Source organism: Oncorhynchus mykiss, chromosome 23, assembly GCF_013265735.2.
Source record: "Oncorhynchus mykiss isolate Arlee chromosome 23, USDA_OmykA_1.1, whole genome shotgun sequence".
NCBI classification, from domain to species: Eukaryota; Metazoa; Chordata; class Actinopteri; order Salmoniformes; family Salmonidae; genus Oncorhynchus; species Oncorhynchus mykiss.
The window spans coordinates 46,514,752-46,540,104 of record NC_048587.1 but is presented as its reverse complement, the minus strand read 5'-3'; the positions used below and the strand labels follow the sequence as shown (position 1 = coordinate 46,540,104).

At 41.4% G+C, this 25,353-nt stretch overlaps 1 protein-coding gene across 6 annotated transcripts; it reads left to right on the top strand.

Moving 5' to 3' along the window:
- The first annotated feature begins 8,176 nt into the window (after nucleotides 1–8,176).
- LOC110502844 (zinc finger protein 583) lies at nucleotides 8,177–21,494 on the top strand. Of its 6 annotated transcripts, none has more exons than XM_036960565.1 (7): nucleotides 8,264–8,880; nucleotides 13,819–13,922; nucleotides 14,708–14,810; nucleotides 15,190–15,293; nucleotides 19,923–20,019; nucleotides 20,117–20,240; nucleotides 20,410–20,803. In XM_036960565.1, exons 1-7 carry the CDS (start codon nucleotides 8,595–8,597, stop codon nucleotides 20,417–20,419), a joined length of 828 nt encoding a protein of 275 aa, XP_036816460.1. In that variant the 5' UTR covers nucleotides 8,264–8,594; the 3' UTR covers nucleotides 20,420–20,803. The 6 variants fall into 6 exon arrangements, with proteins under 6 accessions (XP_036816459.1, XP_021436850.2, XP_036816460.1 ...); XM_036960563.1 differs by lacking the exons at nucleotides 8,264–8,880; nucleotides 20,117–20,240 and adding exons at nucleotides 10,879–12,966; nucleotides 13,068–13,162 and having other exon boundaries at nucleotides 20,410–21,494; XM_036960564.1 differs by lacking the exon at nucleotides 20,117–20,240 and having other exon boundaries at nucleotides 8,177–8,461; nucleotides 20,410–21,494.
- Nucleotides 21,495–25,353: the final 3,859 nt, after the last annotated feature.

Below are 25,353 nucleotides of genomic sequence, written 5' to 3'. Positions count from 1 at the left end.
AACACCTGTATCATCCTTGAATGTCTTCATGGATACATTCACCAACGAGTTGGATGTGGACACTGCAACACTGACAGAGTACACAGAGATAGAACCGGGGGCAAGTATGAATGTAGTAGAAAGAGAAGAGAGGGTGGAATGTGAGAGAAACAACAAACTATCTATAGAGTTTGCTGACCCTGTGGACCATGACGACATGGAGGTTCATGCTGGTAATGAAGACGAGAAGGTTGTGGGGATTGGACCAGTAAAAGATGAGACAGAAGATATTGTTGAAGAGGTGGACTCCAGGTACGAAACAGTGATGGTTATCGGGGCAGATGGGGTGGCGCAGACTTATGAAGATTTAAGTGTCAAAAAGATCTTTCAGAAAGCCTAAAATACAGGCATATAAAGCCAGTGGAAGTCAGAGAACAAATTCTTAGCATATTCAACATCATGTCTAATGTGATCATATGCTTTACCAACCCTCAGTGGATCTACAAATGGTTGACACTACTAACCTGATATTATTGCCTAAGACCATTAAGAAGAAAGAGGGCTGAAGATGGAGACATTTCTTGCACAAGAACAGAAACAAACCAAAACTCAATTTCCTGAAGATTATACATTCATGAAATTCCCAATCTGTGGAAGACTTTTAGTCGAGGTGCAGACATGAGATGGCACCAGAAAACCTACACAAGGGAGCGTCCATTTCGGTGTAGGAAGCGCTCCCAGTGCCATTTTGATCAGACGAGACATCAGCAAAATGTGTGTTAAGTAGTTGTGTCAAAACCTAAAGGTGAAATACCCAAGCAGCTTGAAGGCAAAGATGAAGGACCTGAAATTTCGAACAAGTGCTTCAGACATGTCAAGGCACTTGAAGACCCATTCCCAGGATCACCCCTACCATTCTAGTAATTGTACAAAAACTTACAGAATGTACTTAAACACCATAATGGTACACAAAGAGGCTTGACTGATTGAGAAAGGGCAACCAGGGGAGGTTCCCTCTGGAGAGAACATTAGTCCTTCAGCTATGGGACAGAAAGACCCAGAGCTATCTGGTAGTACACAGCAACAACCATATGCAGGGGGAAAAGACGAGTCATCCAGGGCAAACCAGAGAAGCAGAAATCTCACAATCTCCCGTCATCAGCAAACCTCAGAGTTTGTCCTCCATCAACACCCGTTGAGCAGGAGCTGTCACTCACAATAAGATTCCCCCAAATCACATAACCTCAGAAGAGCGCCCCAGTCATTGTCTAATGTGTGATAAGAGATACAAGGACCCACAAAGCTTGGAGAAACACAGTCTTAAATGTGTCTTCAAACAATTGCATAGCAGATCGCCAACTAGTGATGACATGGACTCAGATGTCCAGCGAAACAGTCCAGAAACTTGAAGGAGAGGACACCGAGCTGTCCAGTGGAACTCCTCGAGGCCACCAGTACACCACAGGACCCATCTTACAACCCATTTAGCAACCTAGCCAGACCAAAACACACAAATAGTAAAAAGTATGCCGCATTTGCAAAAAACGTTTGCCAAAATCTAGCAGCATGAAAGTTCACATGAGATCCCACTCAGAAATGAATGTTCCTAATAACACTAAGTGCACAAGAACTCACCCCCAACCCATTCTTCTCTGCTCTGTGCAGAAGGATGTTCGCAGACCCCCCAAAAATAGAATTAGATCAGCTGGTATTTTATTTTCTAATTTAACTCGGCATGTCAGTTAAGAACAAATTCTTATTTACAATGACGGCAAACCGGGGAACAGTAGGTTAACTCCCTTGTTCAAGAGCAAAACGACAGATTTTTACCTTGTCAGTTTGGGGATTTGATCTAGCAACCTTTTGGTTACTGGCCCAATGCTCTAACCACTAAACCACTGACAAAACAAAGCTGAGATTGCACATACTGTTTGTTCATAGCAAAGCCAAAGATAAACTCTTCTGCTTCCAGTATGACAAATCTTATGGTGGAAAGAAGGCGTTGTGGCAACCTGTCATGAGCATAATCCATCCACCTGATAGGTGTGGCATATCAAGATGCTGATTAAAGAGCATGATCATTACACAGGTTCACCTTGTTCTGGGGACAATAAAATGCCACTAAAATGTGCAGTTTTGTCACACAGCGCATTGTGTGGTGGATGAATCATAATTAGTTGGGTAACATAGATAATTTAAGATGTCTTATCTGCATAATATGTTTATGTGATATACTTGTTATTAGAATGTATCCCTTTGGACTCTGGTGTTGGCAGTTGTACTTCTTCCCTCAACTGGGGCTCAGTCACTTGGGGCCCAGAGAGGGGAGAGGTCAGGCTTGTCTTTCACATGTCTCTGGTGCTATGCAGAATATCAGAAAGGGAAGAGGACAGGATGGAACATTGTCTTCATATGTGAATGTATCTGTTAAACCATGTGAAGGGATGACGTGATTAATGGCGAGCAAATTACTTGCGCAAGTCACTCCCTCCTTTGGCATTGGGGGGAGGTGTATGGCAGTGTCTGGAACCATTGTATGTCCTCTCTGGTGTTGCACTTATCCTGGGAGAGTGTATGACCTAGAGGCTCACTCCCCTCAGTGAGCTTGTCCAGGAGATGGGTCAAGAAGGGATTTTACTTGAGATGGGAGTATCTAGAGTTGACAATTGAGTTATGCCATTGGATGAGGTAATATATCTGTGCTATGAAGTACCTTGAACGAGATTAGAACCTTGTTTTAGGAACCAAACTGAACGATAATTTATAGTGAATGCTATCTGGCTACGGCATACTCCTTTCTCAATTATAAGCAAGGGTAGCATTCCAGAGGGACATCAGAGACTGTAACGTTCTTTGCTTCACGGAAACATGGCTCACTCGAGAGACGCTAACGGAATCGGTGCAGCCAGCTGGTTTCTTCACGCATCGCGCCGACAGAAACAAACATCTTTCTGGTAAGAAGAGGGGCGGGGGTGTATGCCTTATGCTTAACGAGACGTGGTGTGGTCACAATAACATACAGGAACTCAAGTCCTTCTGTTCACCTGATTTAGAATTCCTCACAATCAAATGTTGACCGCATTATCTACCAAGGGAATTCTCTTCGATTATAATCACAGCCGTATGTATTCCCCCCCAAGCAGACACATCGATGGCTCTGAACGAACTTTCTTTGACTCTATGTAAACTGGAAACCACATATCCTGAGTCTGCATTCATTGTAGCTGGGGATTTTAACAAGGCTAATCTGAAAACAAGACTCCCTAAATTGTATCAGCATATCGATTGCGCAACCAGGGCTGGTAAAACCTTGGCTCATTGCTATTCTAACTTCTGCGACGCATATAAGGCCCTCCCCTGCCCTCCTTTCGGAAAAGCTGACCACGACTCAATTTTGTTGCTCCCTGCCTACAGACAGAAGCTAAAACAAGAAGCTCCCGCGTTTAGGTCTGTTCCAACGCTGGTCTGACCAATCTGATTCCACGCTCCAAGACTGCTTCCATCACCTGGACTGGGATATGTTCCGCACTGCGTCCAACAACAACATTGACGAATACGCTGATTCGGTGAGCGAGTTCATTAGGAAGTGCATTGAAGATGTCGTTCCCATAGCAACAATTAAAACATTCCCAAACCAGAAACCGTGGATTGATGGCAGCATTCGCATGAAACTGAAAGCGTGAACCACTGCTTTTAACCAGGACATGGTGACCGGAAACATGACCGAATACAAACAGTGTAGCTATTCCCTCCGCAAGGCAAACAAACATGCTAAGCGTCAGTATAGAGACAAAGTAGAGTCGCAATTCAATGGCTCAGACACAAGAGGTATGTGGCAGGGTCTACAGTCAATCACGGATTACAAAAACAAAACCAGCCCCGTCACGGACCAGGATGTCTTGCTCCCAGACAGACTAAATAACTTTTATGCCCGCTTTGAGGACAATACAGTGCCACTGACACGGCCCGCAACTAAAACATGCGGACTCTTCTTCACTGCAGCCGATGTGAGTAAAACATTTAAACGTGTTAACCCTTGCTTGGCTGCAGGCCCAGACGGCATCCCCAGCCGTGCCCTCAGAGCATGCGCAGACCAGCTGGCTGGTGTGTTTACGGACATATTCAATCAATCCTTATCCCAGTCTGCTGTTCCCAAATGCTTCAAGAGGGCCACCATTGTTCCTGTTCCCAAGAAAGCTAAGGTAACTGAGCTAAACGACTACCGCCCCGTAGCACTCACTTCCGTCATCATGAAGTGCTTTGAGAGACTAGTCAAGGACCATATCACCTCCACCCTACCTGACACCCTAGACCCACTCCAATTTGCTTAATGCCCAAATAGGTCCACAGACGATTTAATCTCAACCACACTGAACACTGCCCTAACCCATCTGGACAAGAGGAATACCTATGTGAGAATGCTGTTCATCGATTACAGCTCAGCATTTAACACCATAGTACCCTCCAAACTCATCATCAAGCTCGAGACCCTGGGTCTCGACCCCGCCCTGTGAAACTGGGTACTGGACTTCCTGACGGGCCGCCCCCCAGGTGGTGAGGGTAGGTAACAACATCTCCACCCCGCTGATCCTCAACACTGGGGCCCCACAAGGGTGCGTTCTGAGCCCTCTCCTGTACTCCCTGTTCACCCACGACTGCGTGGCCATGCACGCCTCCAACTCAATCATCAAGTTTGCGGACGACACAACAGTGGTAGGCTTGATTACCAACATCGACGAGACGGCCTACAGGGAGGAGGTGAGGGCCCTCGGAGTGTGGTGTCAGGAAAATAACCTCACACTCAACGTCAACAAAACTAAGGAGATGATTGTGGACTTCAGGAAACAGCAGAGGGAGCACCCCCCTATCCACATCGATGGGACCGTAGCGGAGAGGGTAGTAAGTTTTAAGTTCCTCGGCGTACACATCATGGACAAACTGAATTGGTCCACCCACACAGACAGCATTGTGAAGAAGGTGCAGTAGCGCCTCTTCAACCTCAGGAGGCTGAAGAAATTCATGATGCACTCACAAACTTCTACAGATGCACAATCGAGAGCATCCTGTCGGGCCTGGTACGGCAACTGCTCCGCCCACAACCGTAAGGCTCTCCAGAGGGTAGTGAGGTCTGCACAACGCATCATCGGGGGCAAACTACCTGCCCTCCAGGACACCTACACCACCCGACGTTCACCCCGCTATCATCCAGAAGGCGAGGTCAGCACAGGTGCATCAAAGCAGGGACCGAGAGACTGTTAAACAGCTTCTATCTCAAGGCCATCAGACTGTTAAACAGCCATCACTAACATTGAGTGGCTGCTGCCAACACACTGACTCAACACCAGCCACTTTAATATGGGAATTGAATTGAATTGATGGAAAATATATCACTAGCCACTTTAAACAATGCTACCTAATATAATGTTTACATACCCTACATTATTCATCTCATATGTATATGTATATACTGTACTCTATATCATCTACTGCATCTTTATGTAATACATGTATCTCTAGCCACTTTAAACTATGCCACTTTGTTTACATACCCTACATTACTCATCTCATATGTATATACTGTACTCGATACCATCTACTGCATCTTGCCTATGCCGTTCTGTACCATCACTCATTCATATCTTTATGTACATATTCTTTATCCCTTTACACTTGTGTGTATAAGGTAGTAGTTTTGGAATTGTTAGGTTAGATTACTCGTTGGTTATTACTGCATTGTCGGAACTAGAAGCACAAGCATTTCGCTACACTCGCATTAACATCTGCTAACCATGTGTATGTGACAAATCAATTTGATTTGTGAAGTGTTCCTAATATCTGTGGTTCATCAAGTAGGTTGAGAGGGGTGTATCTTGGCTATAAAAGATCTTTGTACTTTTGTGCTGTCACTTTCAACGGTTCATTAGAAATGGCGCATCATTGAAAGTCAGCGCTATTGCAAAACTCTTATTATTAAAGATGGAGTTTAAGTATAACTCTGACTGGTGTGTGAAGTTTGTCTCTCTCCTCATTTGGTAATGCAGAAATTAACCACCACAAATGCCACAGATGTCTCAAGTTTTGAGGGAGTGTGCAATTGCCAGTGCAATTCTTAGATTGGGGCCTAATGAATTTATTTCAATTGACAGATTTCCTTATGAACTGTAACTCAGTAAAATATTTGAAAATGTTGCATACACAATTTTGGTCAGTATAATTGATACGTATACACCAATCAAACACAGTGAGGGCGAGAAATGCAGTGAAATGTAAATATGGTGAGGAATGTGTCACACAGCACAAGAAACCCCAAACTGTTTTGTTTCTGTAAATAACAGCAAGGATTGTGTTGACTCTCCAGATAGTCAAAGGGATGTTGAATCTTCTACTTTTCTATGCAACTCAGAATCATGACAAGTTAAGTAGAGCCATTGCAACATGGATTTAGTTTAAAGGGGACTGTGACACAGTTATACATTCTATTGTTTGTGACAAGGTAAAAATAAAAAATGGTACAGAGATCATGTAAATAAGGCTCAGGTACAAAAACTATTGCCTGTTGAGAGTTTAAATGGGGAATGTCAACTGCTCAGAGAAAACCCTCAGACTGTCAGCTTAATATGCTAAATTTACACACTTTTGAGGATGAAGAACCTGCTTCTGACGAATGGGAGTGGTTCCTTTCAGAAAGAAGTGGTAGGAATTTTTAAAAGTTCTCATGGGTAGGCCTATTTGCACCGCCGAGAAGCGGGGTCCAGAAAAGTCGGATCCGCAGCCTCTGCCTTTTAAAAAAACATTGCAGTTGTGATGTTTGTGTGCTTGTGTGTAGGAAGTTAAGGTTTTAAGTTTGAATTATACAGCACACTGATGAAATTAAGCTATATCCTTAATAATTAAATATAAATATGTTTTTTATTTAATGTAGTGGTGGGCACCAATATGGATAATTTTATATATCAATATCTGATGTCGATATGAGCAAGGCATATCGTGATATTGGTTTATTCTTCCTGTTAACTGTAAAAAAAAAAAAAGCATACATGACATAGGCTGCTTAACAAAAAAATGAACACTAAAAGAAAAACGGGCTGCTTAGCATACTTCATTTTCTGCTGACGGGACATCAACTATAGAAGGGCTTCCCATCGTATTAAAACTGGTTAAATAGATTTATGCCACCAGAACACATCTGGCCCATGGGCAATCCGCAAGCAGTTGTCCGGACTTCACAGAAAACTTCAGTTGCAATGTATGTACCAAGGATCACAACTGATATTGTTATAGTATTTCCACACTGGTGCCCATCACTACTTTAATGGATTTTTTCAATGAGTGATTGTAATGACTTAATGTATCATAGACTGTGTCAGACCATACATTTTTAACTGACACAATTATTAAAATGAGTGATTGAAACGAACGAATGCATCAAAGTGTGTTAGATCATGATTTTTTTGCACTGGGTCATTTGAAGGTGATTACTACTGACTGCACTGAGTACTCCTGACCACACTTTTACCTCTGCACATAAAATTGTTTTTTCCCTCTATAAGCCACTATGTAATTTATCAGTTACAGTGTATTGCATTGGGACCAATGGAGAGGGTGGAGTAGAAAGTGTTGCTGGGCATATAAACCTCAACTCCTATGAAAGAACACCATATATAGATTTTACAGACCATAATGAGTAATACCAACCCACGTTAACTTCAGCAAAATGGTTTAGTTTAAACCAATGTATTTCATAAACAGTGTATTGCATTTGGGGAATTTATTTGACCTTGGAAAATATTTTTAAACCCAAATGTGTTGCAAATATCACTTAAATATGAACAAATATGTATCATTGTTAATGTATAGACACGTTTTCATTTCATGAATAAATACAGGTTAATTATAATTTTATACTATTACGTGGAGGACGTTTATTTTGAAAATGTCCTAAATTCCGGAAGTAACGTTACATTTATAATGTTGCTGACGAGACCGTCAAGATAGACCAACTACCCCAAGATAGACCAGAGCCTGTAGTTTCCAATAGGGAAAAATGAATCATCGTGAGAAGAACAACCAAGGAGGTGGGCAGAGCCAAGCACGAGCTAGTGAGATTCTATTGGCGCGTTCTAGCATTTATTTGCACATTTGCGTTAGGGAACGCCTACTCTGAAATGGCGTGTGCAATATCTCAATTCTCCTTGCACACAAAAACAACGCAAAGGGCTATGCAGAGCACTCTGTTACAAATTCTAGTTTTAGAAACTGAATACTGTATGGAGATCAAATGTTTAATCGCTGAGAACATTTGCCAAAATCCATCTCGCGCCATTATCTCACACTAGGCTTCTTCTGGTAGAGTGGAAACGCGAACCGGATGCTTCACATTTATACATCCGGTGAAATATCTGGCTCGTTGTATCTATGGTCGAGACGCTGAATCGCTTCCCGTCTGTATTAGTGACGGACAGATGCTGACGAAATACTGCCGGTACTCTTTTGACATTTTAGTCTTGCTGCACTAAATTTGACTTCGAGGCGTCGGCATCTATACTTCAACAGCCTATTTATTCTACACTTCACCCATAACAATTACTTATTTTGAGGGCATTTTCGATCCAATAATGGCAAATTCCGTTGCCTTTCACACTCAGCTAGCCTCCATCATGGAGGTTTTAGCTAACGCGGCCGTGGCTGAAATCTGCGAGCTTGTTGACAATGGCTATGCGGTCCTGCATTTGGAGATATCTCAAGGGCAGAAGGAGAATGAAGCGTTGAGGAGAAAACTACGGATGATGGAGCTGAAAGTGTCTCGTGCGAGTGCCATGAGAGCGGGAATGGGAAGCTCAATCCTCGCGCACAATCGCTTTCGAACTCACGTTGGCATGGAATCGAAAAGGACATCAAGCAGTAAGATTGGCGTTCTAATAGAGAGCAATAGTAATGGCGTCTTTTTGTAGGCACTAACTCCGCATATGGAAAATGAATACCGTTTTTGTAGAGTTTTTTTGGATTGACGCCGAAAATGTCTACAGGCGTACATTTTATACGTTTTGTTCTATGAGTATCTTCATCAGCTAGTCACTTTTTAAAACATTTAAGCATTTATGTAATATAAAAAAGCACAAATGCTTCATAATTCATAAAGGCAATGTTAACTGGTTGATATTTTCTTATAGACCAACACGTATATTATCTCCTAAACCTGTGTTAAACTCAGACCTTATTCTCAACGTTTATCCCAAAACCCAATAATTTCCCCCATCGGAATAGTGCCCCACAGTGGACACGTCAGAATACCCATACAATATAGCGGTCAACACGGAAGTAGTTTGTCTGTTTTTTCACGATTAATTATCATAGGGGATTTTAGATCCACTACAAACAAGGTTTGTTTCTAGATCCACTACAAACAAGGTTTGTTTCATGTAGGCTTTCCCTGGCGTGACGTTTTGAAAACTGTAAATCTCTCGGACAAGGTGACTTTTATAAATATGTTCCGCTCTATTTACTCTCAGATTCGAAAATGTTAATTAGCATCAAAGTAGACATGCAAGACTACAAATTTCTGCAAGCTCTGGTACATCATCGGTACACATTTACTGTCAGCTAGTAACTACTAGCAACCTTGATCCAAAACAATAAATCTAGAAATGTAATTTACTGTTACAGATTTTAACTAATATTCAACTAAGGTTTATTTATGCATTTGGTCTTGTCTTGTTCAGAATACTTTCAAAAGAAGCTAGCAAGCAACCTACCCAACTAGATGATATTAGCAACATATCCTTATTTTAACAAATCCTTCAGTCGGTGCAGGCCTAAATGTAATCCCTTATAATTTCTGACAACTGTATGATTGAGGTGAAATCTGTTTCAATTTATAGTGTCAGAATGCACTGCTGCATGAAGCAATTCAAAACTAACTTCACATGTTCTGTTGCAGATTCAAAGCAAGATTAACTCATTGCTGAATGTATCTATAATCATGAATGAATAAGCATATTTTTTTGACAAGAATGCACCTAGTCACTCAAACACCTGAACTCCAACAATTACATTGTTTTAAAGAAATCGAAAAATAGTGAACAATGCATACATATGTCTTTCATACATAACATATAAACATATAATTATTTATTAGTCAATGCCACAAACCTGGGACATCGAAGAGCACCATATTAACTATTATTACTATCCGAGCGCGCACAGATTTATCTGCTTGTCCATTTTGGGAATTAGACCATCACAAATAACACAATGTAAAACAGCAGATTGTGATTTATGCTGGCTGAGTTACAAATGGAGAAAAAAATGGCTACGGTAGGTTAAATATAAAATACTGTGTCAACTCAAGTAGAATGAGAAACACACTTAAGACTCAAAACAAGGTAGCCATGCCTAAACGCAGCTATATCAACACCCTTCTTGTCAATTTAACAGGTCCATTTTTCTGCTGTCAATTGTGAGCAGCACATTTGACATTGCATTGTCAAAACCCCAGAATAAGCAGCAGGACAGCATTACTCAAGTGAAAAGTAGCAAAAACAGTAGTACACAGCAACACTTTTAAATGTGTTACTGAGTCTAGATGTTATCAAATCAGGAGAACAACAAGTGAAAGCTGCAGCATATTGAAAATGGGTGAAGGTAGGGTGGATTTATAGAGAAGATGGAGAGGTCCAAAGTTGAGGGACCATGGGGCAAAAAAAGCTATGTGGAATAAGGGGTAGCTAGTGGGATTGTTGGCCATGGAATAAATATAAAATGGTTTGCTTCTGCACCCCTTTTAGGTCTTTGTCACATATCCGGCCCATGTCCAGTTATACAGTTATACTCGGGGTCTCAGCGCGCGTCCCTCGACATCATTCCGTCTCTGTTGCAGCCTTCAAATTGTGGTCATTGTGTGTCTGTGAATCACATTAAAGACGTTGACTGATCACAGCATTTCCACAAAAAGAGCCATACACAATACAACTTAAGCATTGAGGACATAATTTTGTTGACGGTCTACTGTGTGAATAATGGAAGAATCTTACCCCAGCTGTAGGTCCATTTGAGTGTGTGGTCACTTAGGCCTGTACATCAACCAGTACTGGATGCTTACTCTTAAAGTTCTGCTTGAATGTCTTCGGGTCTGTGTCTGTAAAGGTCAAGTACAACATGGAGGAAGTTAACCTGTGGCTTCGATTGACTTGAAAGTTTACACAAATGATAAACTAAGCAATATGATTCAACAAACTACTACACATATAATAGACTGCCACACAGTCCAGTCCAATAGCCTACACATGGAGAGGAACCTAAAAAGCACATACAGTACCAACAAACACTACTCACCCAACAGACAGGGCAGGTGTGGATCAGTGCTGCCTTGACTGCAGTCTTCTGGTCTGCAACTGCAGCCTCCGCATTGGCATCAGTCAACAAGTTCAACTTGAGAGTGGAGCATGCGTTATATTAGTTGAGTGGCGACTAGTGTGAGGGGACTGGAGCTCCGTTAATTGCGGGTGGGCTATTCTTTGGATGCTGAAATCAGTCGTTTTTCATACAACTTCATTTTATGTGACGTCGGAGCTCCAGTCCGCCCACACTAGTTGCTGCTCAACTCCATCATTAATTGTGGAATTGAGTCGGCTAGGCTCGACTAACTTTTTTCATCACTGTCCCAGAATCATCCGGAAGTGCAATTTAAACTGTCCCAAACTGAAGATGATAATAAAATCTCATAATAAAATACTTGTAAAAAAATAAACATTGATATGCCAACATGGGCCTACTCTAGAACCTAGATCATTCACCTAGGTCACAGTGATTTAAAAGGCTAATAAGAGTAGACTACTCCCGAAATAGATCAATGGGGCTGTCAACTGAGCCAGAAATTCACGTAACAAAAATGGCCTCTAAAAAGGTCATTGGAATAGTATTTCCATATATTTTACATAAATGTAGATACGTAATTAGCCCTCGTAAAAATGTCGCCTAGGTTCTATGCATATTGGCTACAGCCTCTCATGTCCACACTGACGCTGACATGAGGGACACTAGAAAATGTAGGCAAACTTTAATGAGACTTAAATATAGGCTGAACGCCAGTCATGTTTGACAATTATCAAGTAGGATATTTAACACATTAACGTTTTAAAGGTTTGATTCTGTTGACATAGCTTTCTCGAGGCACAGTTAGTTTAGATCAAATGGTCACGAGTGGAGAGTGAAGGACAGTGCCTGTTACGCACTGCACACACCTTAATCTGAATGGAGGCAGTCAGCATTTTGAAACTATTTAACCATGAAGGTAATTGTTTAAAACCTGGAAGTTGTCCTTTTTTAGGCATATCTTAGCTTGTTTCAAAGTACCCTATATCCAAAATCAGATCATAGAAATGTTGAGGGAATTGTTTATAAAAACGCCCTTATGCCATAGAAACCAGCCTTTCTATGTTCTATTGGTTTTCAAATCAACTTTCTCTATTTTCCAGAAGACAAAATCCTAGTCATATTAGTAACCCAAGCTAGTTGTTGCATCTTTAGATGTCACCTTGTTCTAAATTTCTAACTGCTTTTTTCATCTTTGTCACATCAAACCTGCTCACATGTGCAGTGCATTTAATTTTTTATATCTTTATTTTTGTAGAACTGTGCGTTTCTGCTAATTGCATTTTGGAACATTCACGTGTACCCTAGGCTACTTCTGCGTGTGCATTTCTGTGCGTATGTGAACTAAATAATAGTTTATCAACATTTTAAGCTAAACCTTCTGATATGTTGCGCATTTGCCTCATTGCTTTTAAAATGGTACAGTAGTTGTATGCGTTGTGGATCTATCGTCTCAGAACTAAACATTTTTTTAAATCGGCGACGGGACACCCTAAATTTCGAGCCCTTGCTACATACCCAGAGAGAAAGTACATCGTTCAATCCTCTCTCTGAAACTGTTGGATGATTTTTTTTCTCAGTTTCTCACCTTTCCTGTGTTGGCTCTAGTAATGATTGGTAGGTATTGGGGCGGTCAGGATACAACAAATGAGGCAAATATGAATTATGAGGGAGAAGTATGTTTTTCTCACATCACTTGTCATGACTACCTGCTGCAGCTCTCTCTCAACTCCGGCCCACCCCTCCCTCCCCACCACTCTACTCACGCACTCAACAACAGCCTGCCTCACTACCTGATTGTCAGCAGTAGCAGGTAACAGTGAAATGTAAAAAATAATAATAATTAAAGAGAAATGCAATTTAGAAGTAGCCCAAAAACCTGCAACCCGCGACCAATACATTTTCACCCACAACATAGTTTTCAAAGTAGCCCAATTTTGCAAGACAACCGCAGACATGGCAACCCTGCTCATTGGCCAAACCCTACGGGGAAATCAATTTGATTTATTTTGTTGCAATTAGTGTATATACATTTTTTGGGATAAACACAGAAAATTAGGTATGTGGGAAACACAGGCTTATAGGAGATTTGATACGTTTTGTTCTGAGAATCTTCATCAGCTAACTCACTTTTGTAATCAAAACCAACATATAAAGGCTTCACAATTCCTAAAGTTCATATTAACTGTCTATTATCCCATAGAACAAAACACATAAGATCTCCTAAGCCTGTGTTAACCTCAGACCTTTATTTTAGTTGTTTATCCCAAAATCCCATTCCCCAATGGGAATGGCTGAAGAACCAGAGGTAACTCATTTCTGTTTTTTTAGGACTACAAGCTGGCGAGTGCTATAGAACATATAGTAGCTACATTTATTGGTTACATCATTTTAGAAATGAACTTATCAAGACACCATTGATAAAATGTGTTGCGTATGTAAACAATTTCCCTTGTCTGCTAATTTTAGGCGAGGTACATTGTCGGAGAGGAGTTGATTCCCAGTTGGTCACCAGCCTGTTTAGGGACGGAAAGTCCCCAGGTGACACTGGACAGACTACCACACAGAGAAAGGTAAGCATTTGTCCACACTTGTTTCAGAAAGGGCAGCCTAATACTTCAGTGGTTATCAAAACAACCTGGGTCTGAATGTAAATATGACATATAGCCCACCCACGCTAGTGGTAATTTTGCAATCAAGTGATCCTGTTTTACCTGTTTACTGTTCTGTTAGTGTTCTTGTGTTACATATTTTTTCAGCTGTCTCTATGACTGACTGTACAGAGTAAATTTTCTCACAGTTAGTGGATTATTCCCAGTTATAAACTGTGTGGTTCCAGCCCTGAAAGCTGATTGGCTGACAGCCATGGTATATCAGACTATATACCATGGGTATGACAAAACATTTTATTTTTGTTTTATGTTGGTAACCAGTTCATAATATAAATAAGGCACTTCGGGGGTTTGTGATATATGGCTAATATACCACAGCTAAGTGTTGTGTCCAGACACTCCACGTTGCGTTGTGTCTAAGAATAGCACTTAGCCCTGGTATATTGGTCATATACCACACCCCCTCGTGCCTTATTTTTATTTATTTATTTATTTTACCTTTATTTAACCAGGCAAGTCAGTTAAGAACAAATTCTTATTTTCAATGACGGCCTGGGAACAGTGGGTTAACTGCCTGTTCAGGGGCAGAACGACAGATTTGTACCTTGTCAGCTCGGGGGTTTGAACTCGCAACCTTCCGGTTACTAGTCCAACACTCTAACCACTAGGCTACCCTGCCGCCCCAAAATTATTGCTTAATTATATCTTGCATCCCAATTGATTTTACCCAACCTTGTGTCCAACAGCCTGTAGCGTTGGATATGAGAGACTCCAAATCACCTACCATCAAAGAGGAGAGGCGGGAAGAAGCCTGGGACAGTCACGACCAACGAGAGAGACTGAGTACCGGTAATTAAATGGGAAACGGGCTTAATCAAGTGTTTTCATTATGCTTTTTGGGGGGGAAAATGTTGTATCACACACATCTCACTCCACTTAGGTTCTGGGCTGTACCATTTATCCTTTTCCCATAAATATGAATACATCTAAATGTTATATTGGGGAAAAAACATGATAAATTAATACTGTCACATAAAATGATTGCAATAATGTTATAATTAAATAAATTTATGAATTGTATGCAGTCTAAGTACAACTGATTTCATGCCAATATTTTGGGCTTTCATATCGACTATACATGGCTCATCCTTTGACTGATTTGTGATATTTGATAACCTTCATGAGCATCCAGTTCATAGTGATTCACATACTGTTGTTGATTTTGTAGGAGCTTTAAATCACATTGTTGATGGAGGAGAAAGGCATTCCAACATCGTCACAGAGGCCACACAACCAATCAGCAAACAGGAGAATGCCAGCTCTTGTAAATGGGTGAGTGGCGAAACCGACAACAATGAAAACCTGAGTGTGAACAAAAGATCTCAAACCCCAGCATTGGAAGATGGTGATGGAATACTTGACCATGCAGGCTTTGATTGTATGATGTTTGAGCCCCCCAGACAACTTGGGACCCTTAGCACCCAGGGTCCTGGGGCTGATCTTCCCGAGTGCTCTTACTCTCATGTGGATGTTGTACCTCTTAATTCTGATTCAGAGAATAGTTTTCCCTTTTCGATGAACAAGGTGAGTCGCTCCATAACTGAGCACAAACAATCTGTAGCTTACAGAGACAATAGACAGAGGGTGCCGTTGCCCTCAGATGAGCCTCACATGACTGTGCGAAAAGGCATGGAGACTGGATCCAATGCCTTGGTAATGACGGATGGTTGGGTCTCCCATGACAGTCATAATAACGAAGCTGTGAATTACAACCAAGACGGCACAGCAGGTAACCGGTTCATTTGTAGTTTCTGTGGTAAGACTTTGGCGTGTCTGAAGAACCTCAAGACACACCTTAGGGTTCACACCGGGGAGAAGCCGTTCAGCTGCATGCAGTGCGGGAAGCGCTTCTCCGACTCCAGCAACCTCAAGCGACACCAGAGCGTACACACGGGGGAGAGACGCTACGGCTGCAGCCACTGCGGCAAGCGCTTCGCCCAGTCGGGGCACCTCAAAGTGCACCTGAGCGTACACACAGGATGCAAGCAGTTCCGATGCCCACAGTGTGGAAAGACTTTCATATCGGCCAATCACCTCAAGAGACACATCAGTGTCCACGATGGAGAAGAAAGTATTTTACCAACCACTTTTCAGTGAGTGAAAGCATACCCAAATGTGTGCCAGCCCAGCTTGAACAAAAAAATGAATTGGGGGCTCAACTGAAGGAGTTGATCATCCAAAAAGTATTCCATACACTTTTGAATGACTGTTTTTGTAACTCTTATCATTGAAGTTGTTTATCACTCATCCTCAGCCCACTGTGTGAAAATCGGTTTGCGGACTCGAGGTGTCTCATCAGACAAAACTGTTCACACAGGAGAAAGACCCTCCCATCTGCATACAGTCTGGGTGAGGAGCTTACTGCGAAACACAACCTTACACTTCACCTATAGAGAAACCATTCTGGTTGCTCAAGTGCTGGTGATGTATTGTCACTGAGTGTACCAGGAACACGATCATGAATAATTCTACTTTAACATTTTGACTGAACACATTTTGTCTGTAGACTATTTGTCATTCACAGTTTAGGAGTAGTCTTATAACGAAACAAAAATAATGGAATCAACAAATAATTTGTGTACATCCATTAATATTAATATTTCAAGTGCTGCAAGCAATATATGAAATGTGCAGTACAAACAGTTACAACCATTGTTAATGTAAGAAATGCTACCTCTTTAGGAAAAACACTCCTCCAATCACTCTAGTCAAATGCTATCTCGCAAAGGCTCATTTATGACATTTTTGTAATAAGTATTCTGTTGCACACTATTTTTTTCAGAATTACCACTGAAAATGGATGTTTTTGTGAAATAAACAATTTTAAGAAAAAGGCCACCACATTCCTGATTTTCTTGACTCATCCAGTAGGATGCAGAACCAGCTTCTCGTCAGCAACCCTAAAGAAGCACTTCTCGGTCATGTAATTTCTGAAATCTTCAAAAGGCTCCCACATAATAGTAGAAGTGTCAATAACCTGTATTTATTAATGATATATGAAAATTGTCTAAACATTAACAATGAATCATATTTAAGTGACATTTGCATTAAAGTTGGGTTTTTAAAACATGTTCCAGGATCAAATAAAGAATAACACATTTCTATATATAGCACATACAAATATTGCACTGTTCAGGATGTCCATAAAACTACTATAGCCCCTAGAATACAAAACAGATGAATTTGAACAAAAAGCTAGGTCATAGGAAGTGTTGCTGGCTTTTTAGTCTGCCCCTTCCATTGCCCACAATGCAACACACTGTATATGGCCAGCCAGCAGCATACCACCCTGCATCCAACTGCTGGCTTGCCACAGAAGCTAAGCAGGGTTGGTCCCTGATGGGTGACCAGATGCTGCTGGGGGTGGTGTTGGAGGGCCAGTAGGAGGCATTCCTTCCTATTTTCCTCCATCTCCTCTCCCGTGTAACTATTTCCCAGGTTGTTGCTTTAAATAAGAATGTGTTCTCAGTCAACTTACCTGGTAAAATAAGGTTGTACTATATATATATTTTACTGTGGAGAACATTTTTACTGCCTGTCTCAGATAAACTGGGGTGGAAAATACTCAGTAGTACTAACCAAACATAATCAGTTTTGGAGGGGGACTTTGTCGTACAGATTGTTGCTGGCTTTCACTCCACCACCTCCATTGCCGCCAGTGGATAGATGCAGCTACATGTAGCTGATATAATGAAAGTCCTGTGGGCAAAGAGTTGAACAATTTTGCAGGAATGGGGAGCATTCAAGCATAGAAGATGAAGATTCTGTAAAACTGCATTGTGCTGTTATGAAGGTAGATGACTAATAATGTGACAAATGTATAATATCTCTTACCTGGGAAATGTTTACTACGGTTTCAGGCACCCTAGTTAAAATGCAGTACGTTACAGCCTTATTATAAAATTGATTAATTATTTTTTTCCCTCAACCTACACACAATACCCCATAATGACAAAGCAAGAACAGGTTTTAGACATTTGTGTTAAGTTATTCAAAATAAGAAACAGAAATATCTTATTTACATAAGTATTCAGAGTCTCTCCCATATTTCACCTAGATAGTTTGTGTATGTATTGATATGTAGGCAACGTGCCTTTTAATACATTTTTTAAATTGATGTAGTTCTTGTCTATTAATTTGATGTATTATGTCATGTTTTGTGTGGACTTCGGGAAGAGTAGTTGCTGCTTTTGCAACAGCTAATGGGGATCCTAATAAAATAAAAATACCAAGACCCTTTGCTATCAGACTCGAAATTGAGCTGTTTCCATTGATCATCCTTGATATGTCTTGTTTGGAGTCCACCTGTGGTAAATTCAATTGATTGGACATTACTTGGAAAGGTACACACCTGTCTATATAAGGTCCCACAGTTGACAGTGCATGTCGGAGCATAAACCAAGCCATGAGGGTCGAAGGAATTGTCCATAGAGCTCCAAGACAGGATTCTGCCGAGGCACAGATTTGGGGAAGGGTGCCAAAAAATGTCTGAAGCATTGAAGGTCCCCAAGAACGCAGTGGCCTCCATCATTCTTAAATGGACGAAGTTTGGAAGCACCAAGACTCTTCCTAGAGCTGGCCGACCGGCCAAACTGAGCAATCGGCGGAGAAGGACCTTGGTCAGGGAGGTGACCAAGAACCTGATAGTCACTCTGACAGAGCTCCACAGTTCCTCTGTGGAGAAGGGAGAACCTTCCAGAAGTTCAACCGTTTCTGCAGCACTCCACCAACCAGGCCTTTATAGTAGAGTGGCCAGACGGAACCACTCCTCAGTAAAAGGCACATGACAGCCCGCTTGGAGTTTGCCAAAAGGCACCTGAAGGACTCTCAGACAATGAGAAACAGGATTCTCTGGTCTGATGAAACCAAGATTGAACTCTTTGGCCTGACTGTCAAGTGTCACGTCTGGAGGAAACCTGGCACCATCCCTATGGTGAATCATGGTGGTGGCAGCATTATGCTGTGGGGGTGTTTTTCAGTGGCAGGGACTAGGAGACTAGTCAGGATCAAGGGAAAGATGAATGGAGCAAAGTACAGAGAGATCCTTGATGAAAACCTGCTCCAGAGCGCTCAGGACCTCAGACAGGGGTGAAGGTTCATTCCAACAGGACAATGACCCTAAGCACAAAGCCAACACAACGCAGCAGTGACTTTGGGACAAGTCTGAATGTCCTTGAGTGGCCCAGCCAGTGCCCGGACTTGAACACGATCGATCGAACATCTCTGGAAAGACCTGAAAATAGCTGTGCAGTGACGCTCTCCATCCAACCTGACCGAGCTTGAGAGGATCTGCAGAAAAGATTGGGAGAAACTCCCCAAATACAGGTGTGCCAAGCTTGTGGCGTCACACCCAAGAAGACTCGAGGCTGTAATCACTGCCAACGGTCCTTCAACAAAGTACTGAGTAAAGGGTCTGAATACTTATGTAAATGTGATATTTCAGTTTTGTATTTTTAATACATTTGCAAAAAATGTCTAAAAAACAATTTTTGCTTTGTCATTATGGGGTATTGTGTGTAGATTGATGGGGGGAAATAAACAATTTAATCCGTTTTAGAATAAGGCTGTAACGTAACAATGTGGAAAAAGTCAAGAGGTCTGAATATTTTCTGAATGCACTGTATATATTTTGTCCTTGGTCAGCTATGGCTCGGGGAAACAGTTATTCAGATCACGTTGATAAGATCATCTCGAACTGAGCTCGTCCAGTTTATTCTCCAGTGCTTGAACGTTCGACAATAGAACGGAGGGTAGAGGCGGTTCATCCACTCGCCGACGTAGTCTTGTCAGGTATCCCGCAGGCCGTCCTCTATAACAATACAGACCGTACTAACATAATTATCTATGAGACGTCATATTATTGAAAGCTTTTAAGAAAGGATGAATCTGGTTCCCTTACAGTATATGGTGAAGGAGATGAGTAAGCCTGAGTGCATCGAATTCAAAGAGGAAAGACAGGAGGACACCATAAGCCTAAAGAATGACTCAAGAATTAAAGGTAGGTGCTTATATTTGTCCTATTTCACACATGCACAAGTGTGTATTACTACGCATGTGTGAATTGAAAATGTTTTTTGCATATTCCACTCCCTGAGACACCCTCGGCGAGTGGGGTCAAGGCCATGGTCTGCCATTCAACGTCGACTGTGGAGCAATTAGGATTAAGTGCCTTGCTCAAGGGCAGATCGCCAGATTTTTCACTTTGTCGGCTCAGGGAGAGTAAGTGCAATGCAGGCCTATAATAAAATGTAAAATTCCAGTCGTATGGAATGTATGATTTATCTATACTAAAAAATACCACCCCATCTTAGAATGATTTCTCCAAAAGTCAAGAAAAGGCAATTATCCACAATTTAGTTGTATTTCATCAATTATTTCCTCTCTATAGGCAGTGTTGAATCAGGTGCTGATGAAGACAACAGGGGTGTGATTGGACACACTCAGACCGACAGTCTCTTTGAGGACTATGATCCGCACATCAACGCAGACCAAGAGAGGGAAAGCACGATCCAGAAGTTTCAGCATACGAACGTTGCACACCGCGTATGGAGGCAGGGATACTCAGGTTTGTGGACACCAAGAAGCACTGAAACAGATTCTGAGGATCCAGCTTGCTCTTATTCTGAGGAAATTAGCCCCACTCATGTCAAAGCTCACACAAAGCAACAACAACAGACTTCCGTAGCTGAGGAAAGCAAGCTGTTCGCTGTTGAGTCTCACAATGTGAAACCAGTGTCTGCAATGCTTGATTCTGAACCCTATGAAGAAAAATATAAACCTAGCAATAATGATAGCAGTAATAATTTGCATCTGCAAAACAGCATCTCTTATGAGACTAGTGAAAACTTTGGAAATCTTGCTGGGAGGTGTTTCTCTAATAGTCAAGGAAATATTAGAGGGAACACAGCTAGGCCCAAGGTGGGCATAGTTCAACGCTACATGGCAGGGCATAAAATGCAACACGGGGTTGGCAAGCGAGAAAAACGGTTTGTTTGTGGCTTCTGCAGAAAAAGTTTCACTTGTCCAAAGTATCTTCAGTCTCACCAGCGGGTTCACACGGGAGAAAAACCCTTCAGCTGCTCTCAGTGTGGGAAGAGGTTCGGCCAAGCTGTTTATCTGAAGAAACATCAGAACGTCCACACGGGAGAGAAACCATTTGTTTGCCCACTGTGTGGGAAGCAGTTTGCAGATGCAAGTAATCTCATCAGACACAAGAGTGTTCATACAGGAGAAAGACCCTTCATCTGAATACAGTCTGGGGAGAGGTTTGCTGCGAAGCACAACCTTATAATTCACAGAGAGAGAAACACTTCAGGTTGCTCAAATGCTGGAGATTCTATTGTCACTGAGTATTCCATGGACACAATTAGGAATAATTCAATTTAACATTTTGACTGAACACTTGTCTTTATGCTATTTGTCATTTACAGTTGATGACTGGTCTTGTAAACAAAATGAATGGAAATAAAATTGTAAAAAAATGTGTGCCTCCATTAAAGCAGCAATATGTTACTTTTTGAGCGACACAATCAAATTCACATAGAAACCGAAGTTATAGATTTGTCATTCTCATTGAAAGTAAGTCTAAGAAATTGTAGATCTGTTCTATGTCCGCCATTTCTATGCTTCCTGTCCTTAAGTTTTTTTTACTTTCGGTTTTATACACCAGCGTCAACCAGCTGAAAATATATTTTTGGTTATTGAAAATATATTTCACATCGGTTTAGATAGTGGAAATAATTATTGTACCATGTATTGCTTGTTTTGTCACAATCTGAAGTTAATCGAAATATTCTAGTTTTTGCAACCAGGAAATGACGGAGTGATTTCTGCATATTGCACCTTTTAATATTCATATTTCAAAAGTGCTGTAAGCAATATATGAAAGGTGCAATACAAACAGCAATTGTTACAACTATTAGTAATATAAAAAAAAAATATCTTTAGGAAAAACACTCGTCCAAGCCAATCACTCGAGTAAAATGATATCCCACAAATAATCACATATCACATTTTTGAACAATTTAAGAAATGCTACCACATTCCTGACTTTCCAGGCTCTCATCCAATAGGATGCAGAACCAGTGTCTCGTCAGCAACAGTTAATTACACCAGGCGGTTGGAATTTCTGACATTTTCAATATAAAAGCACCCCACGTAATAGTGGAAAAGTGTCAATAACCTGTATTTATTCAGGATATGAAAATACATTTTCTAAACATTAACAATGATTTATATTTGTTCACATTTAAGTGACATCTGCATTAAATGTGGATTTTAAATTGTTTTCTAAGTTCAAATAAAGAATAACATTTCTGCATACAGCACATACAAATATTGCACTGTACAGGAAAACATTTTGAAACCAGGGTCCAGTCTACTCAATAGTCCCTAGAATACAATATAGATGAGTTTGAACAAAAATCTAGGTCATGTATTTGGAATACATATTGGGCTGTAGAGAATACACTTTTACAACCGGTCTCAAATAAACGGGTGGAAAATACTCAGTAGGGTCTCTACTAACCAAATATGGTAGTCTGGACCCTGATTTTATGGACACACAATTGATTGTTTTCCCCACACATTGATACATTTGTACTGTATAATGTCCAGGCACCCCACATTAAGCTGTTTGACCACAGTAAAAGTCCAGCAACACTTGCTATGCTTTTTGTTCAAACACATTTGTTTTGTATTCTAGGGACTATTGAGTAGACTGGACCCTGGTTTCATGGACACACAATCAATAGTTCTCTGTACAGTGTAATATCAAATCAAATTTATATAGCCCTTCATACATCAGCTGATATCTCAAAGTGCTGTACAGAAACCCAGCCTAAAACCCAAACAGCAAGCAATGCAGGTGTAGAAGCACGGTGGCTAGGAAAAACTCCCTAGAAAGGCCAAAACCTAGGAAAAAAACTAATAATAATAATCACAGGCAGAACAGTTGAAACTGGAGCAGCAGCACAGCCAGGTGGACTGGGGACAGCAAGGAGTCATCATGTCAGGTAGTCCTGAGGCATGGTCCTAGGGCTCAGGTCTGCCGAGAGAATTAGAGAGAGCATACTTAAATTCACACAGGACACCGGATAGGACAGGAGAGGTACTCCAGATAACAAACTGACCCTAGCCCCCCGACACAAACTACTGCAGCATAAATACTGGAGGCTGAGACAGGAGGGGTCAGGAGACACTGTGGCCCCATCCGATGACACCCCCGGACAGGGCCAAACAGGAAGGATATAACCCCACCCACTTTGCCAAAGCAGAGCCCCCACACCACTAGAGGGATATCTTCAACCACCAACTTACCATCCTGAGACAAGGCCGAGTATAGCCCACAAAAATCTACACCACGGCGCAACCCAAGGGGGGGCGCCAACCCAGACAGGGAGATCACATCAGTGACTCAACCCACTCAAGTGACACACCCCTCCCAGGGATGGTATGAAAGAGCCCTAGTAAGCCAGTGACTTAGCCCCTGTAATAGGGTTAGAGGCAGAGAATCCCAGTGGAAAGAGGGGAACCGGCCAGGCAGAGACATCAAAGGCGGTTCGTTGCTCCAGGGCCTTTCCGTTCACCTTCACACTCCTGGGCCAGACTACACTCAATCATGACCCACTGAAGAGATGAGTCTTCAGTAAAGACTTAAAGGTTGAGACCGAGTTTGCGTCTCTCACATGGGTAGGCAGACCATTCCATAAAAATGGAGCTCTATAGGAGAAAGCCCTGCCTCCAGCTGTTTGCTTAGAAATTCTAGGGACAATTAGGAGGCCTGCGTCTTGTGACAGGCCTGCGTCTTGTGACAACCTTGAAATCAGCCCTTGCCTTGACAGGAAGACAGTGTAGGGAGGCTAGACATGGAGTAATAAGATCACATTTTTTTGGTTCTAGTCTAATATTTGTACCGTATAGTGTCCAGGCATCCCATTTCAAGCCTTTTGACCACAGTAAAATTACACTTCCCTTTACCTATATTTTTGTTCACTCACCTTTTGTATTCTAGGGACTCTAGTGAGTAGACTGGACCCTGGTTTTATGGACACACATTCAATAATTTTTCCCTGTGTAGTGCAATTTGTTTGTGCAATACAACAAAAATACAGTAAGACTTTGCTTAAACACTACATTTCAAAATGGTATCCTTGAACAATAGCACCAGTAAATTAACAGGATTTATATAATAAAAATCATTTCTTATCTTTATTTTATTGAAGGTTTTTTAACCAGTAGACTTACATTAATTTACTAAAGCGCCAACCATTTCTCAATGAGCTGCAATTTATATTTTTCTTTCTATAAAGTAGAAACTCTTTAGTTTAGATTTTTTCCCCAATGTAGTTATAATATTGTAACAATTTTAACTATGTACTATGCAAAGCTGCAAAAAAGATTGATTTTGTATCATGCACATAGCGTTTTACTGCAGACTTTTATTTTGAAGGCCAAATCCGAAAACCGGAAGTCTTAATGTGGATAGATGAAGCTACAGGTTGCTAATATATCGAGTCCCGTAGCTAAAGAGTTGAACAATAAAAAAAAAACATCCCACGTTATGTCGAGGTCATGACTTATTTATCTCATGAGCACTACATAAAAAGTTGTTTTGTCGAGATACGAGATTTAAAAAAAGTTCCAAGTATAATCCATGAATTTGTTCGGATACACGATCACATCATCAAGGAGTCCTGTGACTACTTTGATCGAAATGCTGGGCATTTAAGCCCTGAACGATCCCGGACAGTCAGCTCTGTCTCCCAGGCGTCGTTCAGCCCCCAAGACCACTGCCATATCGCATGCAACGAACAATGCAGCTAACTTGGCTAGGCATGTGAGCTAGCTAGTTAGCTACATAGTGTTGTAAGCTAGCTTGTTATCTACAGTGGCTTGCGAAAGTATTCACCCCCCTTCACATTTTTCCTATTTTGAGGCCTTACAACCTGGAATTAAAATAGATTTTGGGGGGGTTTGTATCATTTCATTTACACAACATGCCTACCACTTTGAAGATGCTAAATATTTTTAGTTTAACAAACAATAAATAAGACAAAAAGAACAGAACTTGAGCATGCATAACTATGCACCCCCCAAAGCCAATACTTCATAGAGCCACATTTTGCAGGAATTACAGCTGCATGTCTCTATAAGCTTGGCACATCTAGTCATTGGGATTTTTGCCCATTCAAGGCAAAACTGTTTCAGCTCCTTGAAGTCGGATGGGTTCCGCTGGTGTACAGCAATCTTAAAGTCATGCCACAGATTCTCAATTGGATTGAGGTCTGGACTTTGACTTTTTTCTTTAAGCATTGGCTTTTTTTCTGACCAC

What these genes read in the sequence shown, in the direction of transcription:
- LOC110502844 (XM_021581175.2), top strand. Translation starts at nt 8,595, where the DNA reads ATGGCAAATTCCGTTGCCTTTCACACTCAGCTAGCCTCCATCATGGAG. An exon ending in ATCGAAAAGGACATCAAGCA is followed by an intron (nt 8,881 to 13,818) that starts GTAAGATTGGCG and finishes TGCTAATTTTAG; the next exon opens with GCGAGGTACATTGTCGGAGA. An exon ending in GAATGACTCAAGAATTAAAG is followed by an intron (nt 20,020 to 20,409) that starts GTAGGTGCTTAT and finishes TCCTCTCTATAG; the next exon opens with GCAGTGTTGAATCAGGTGCT.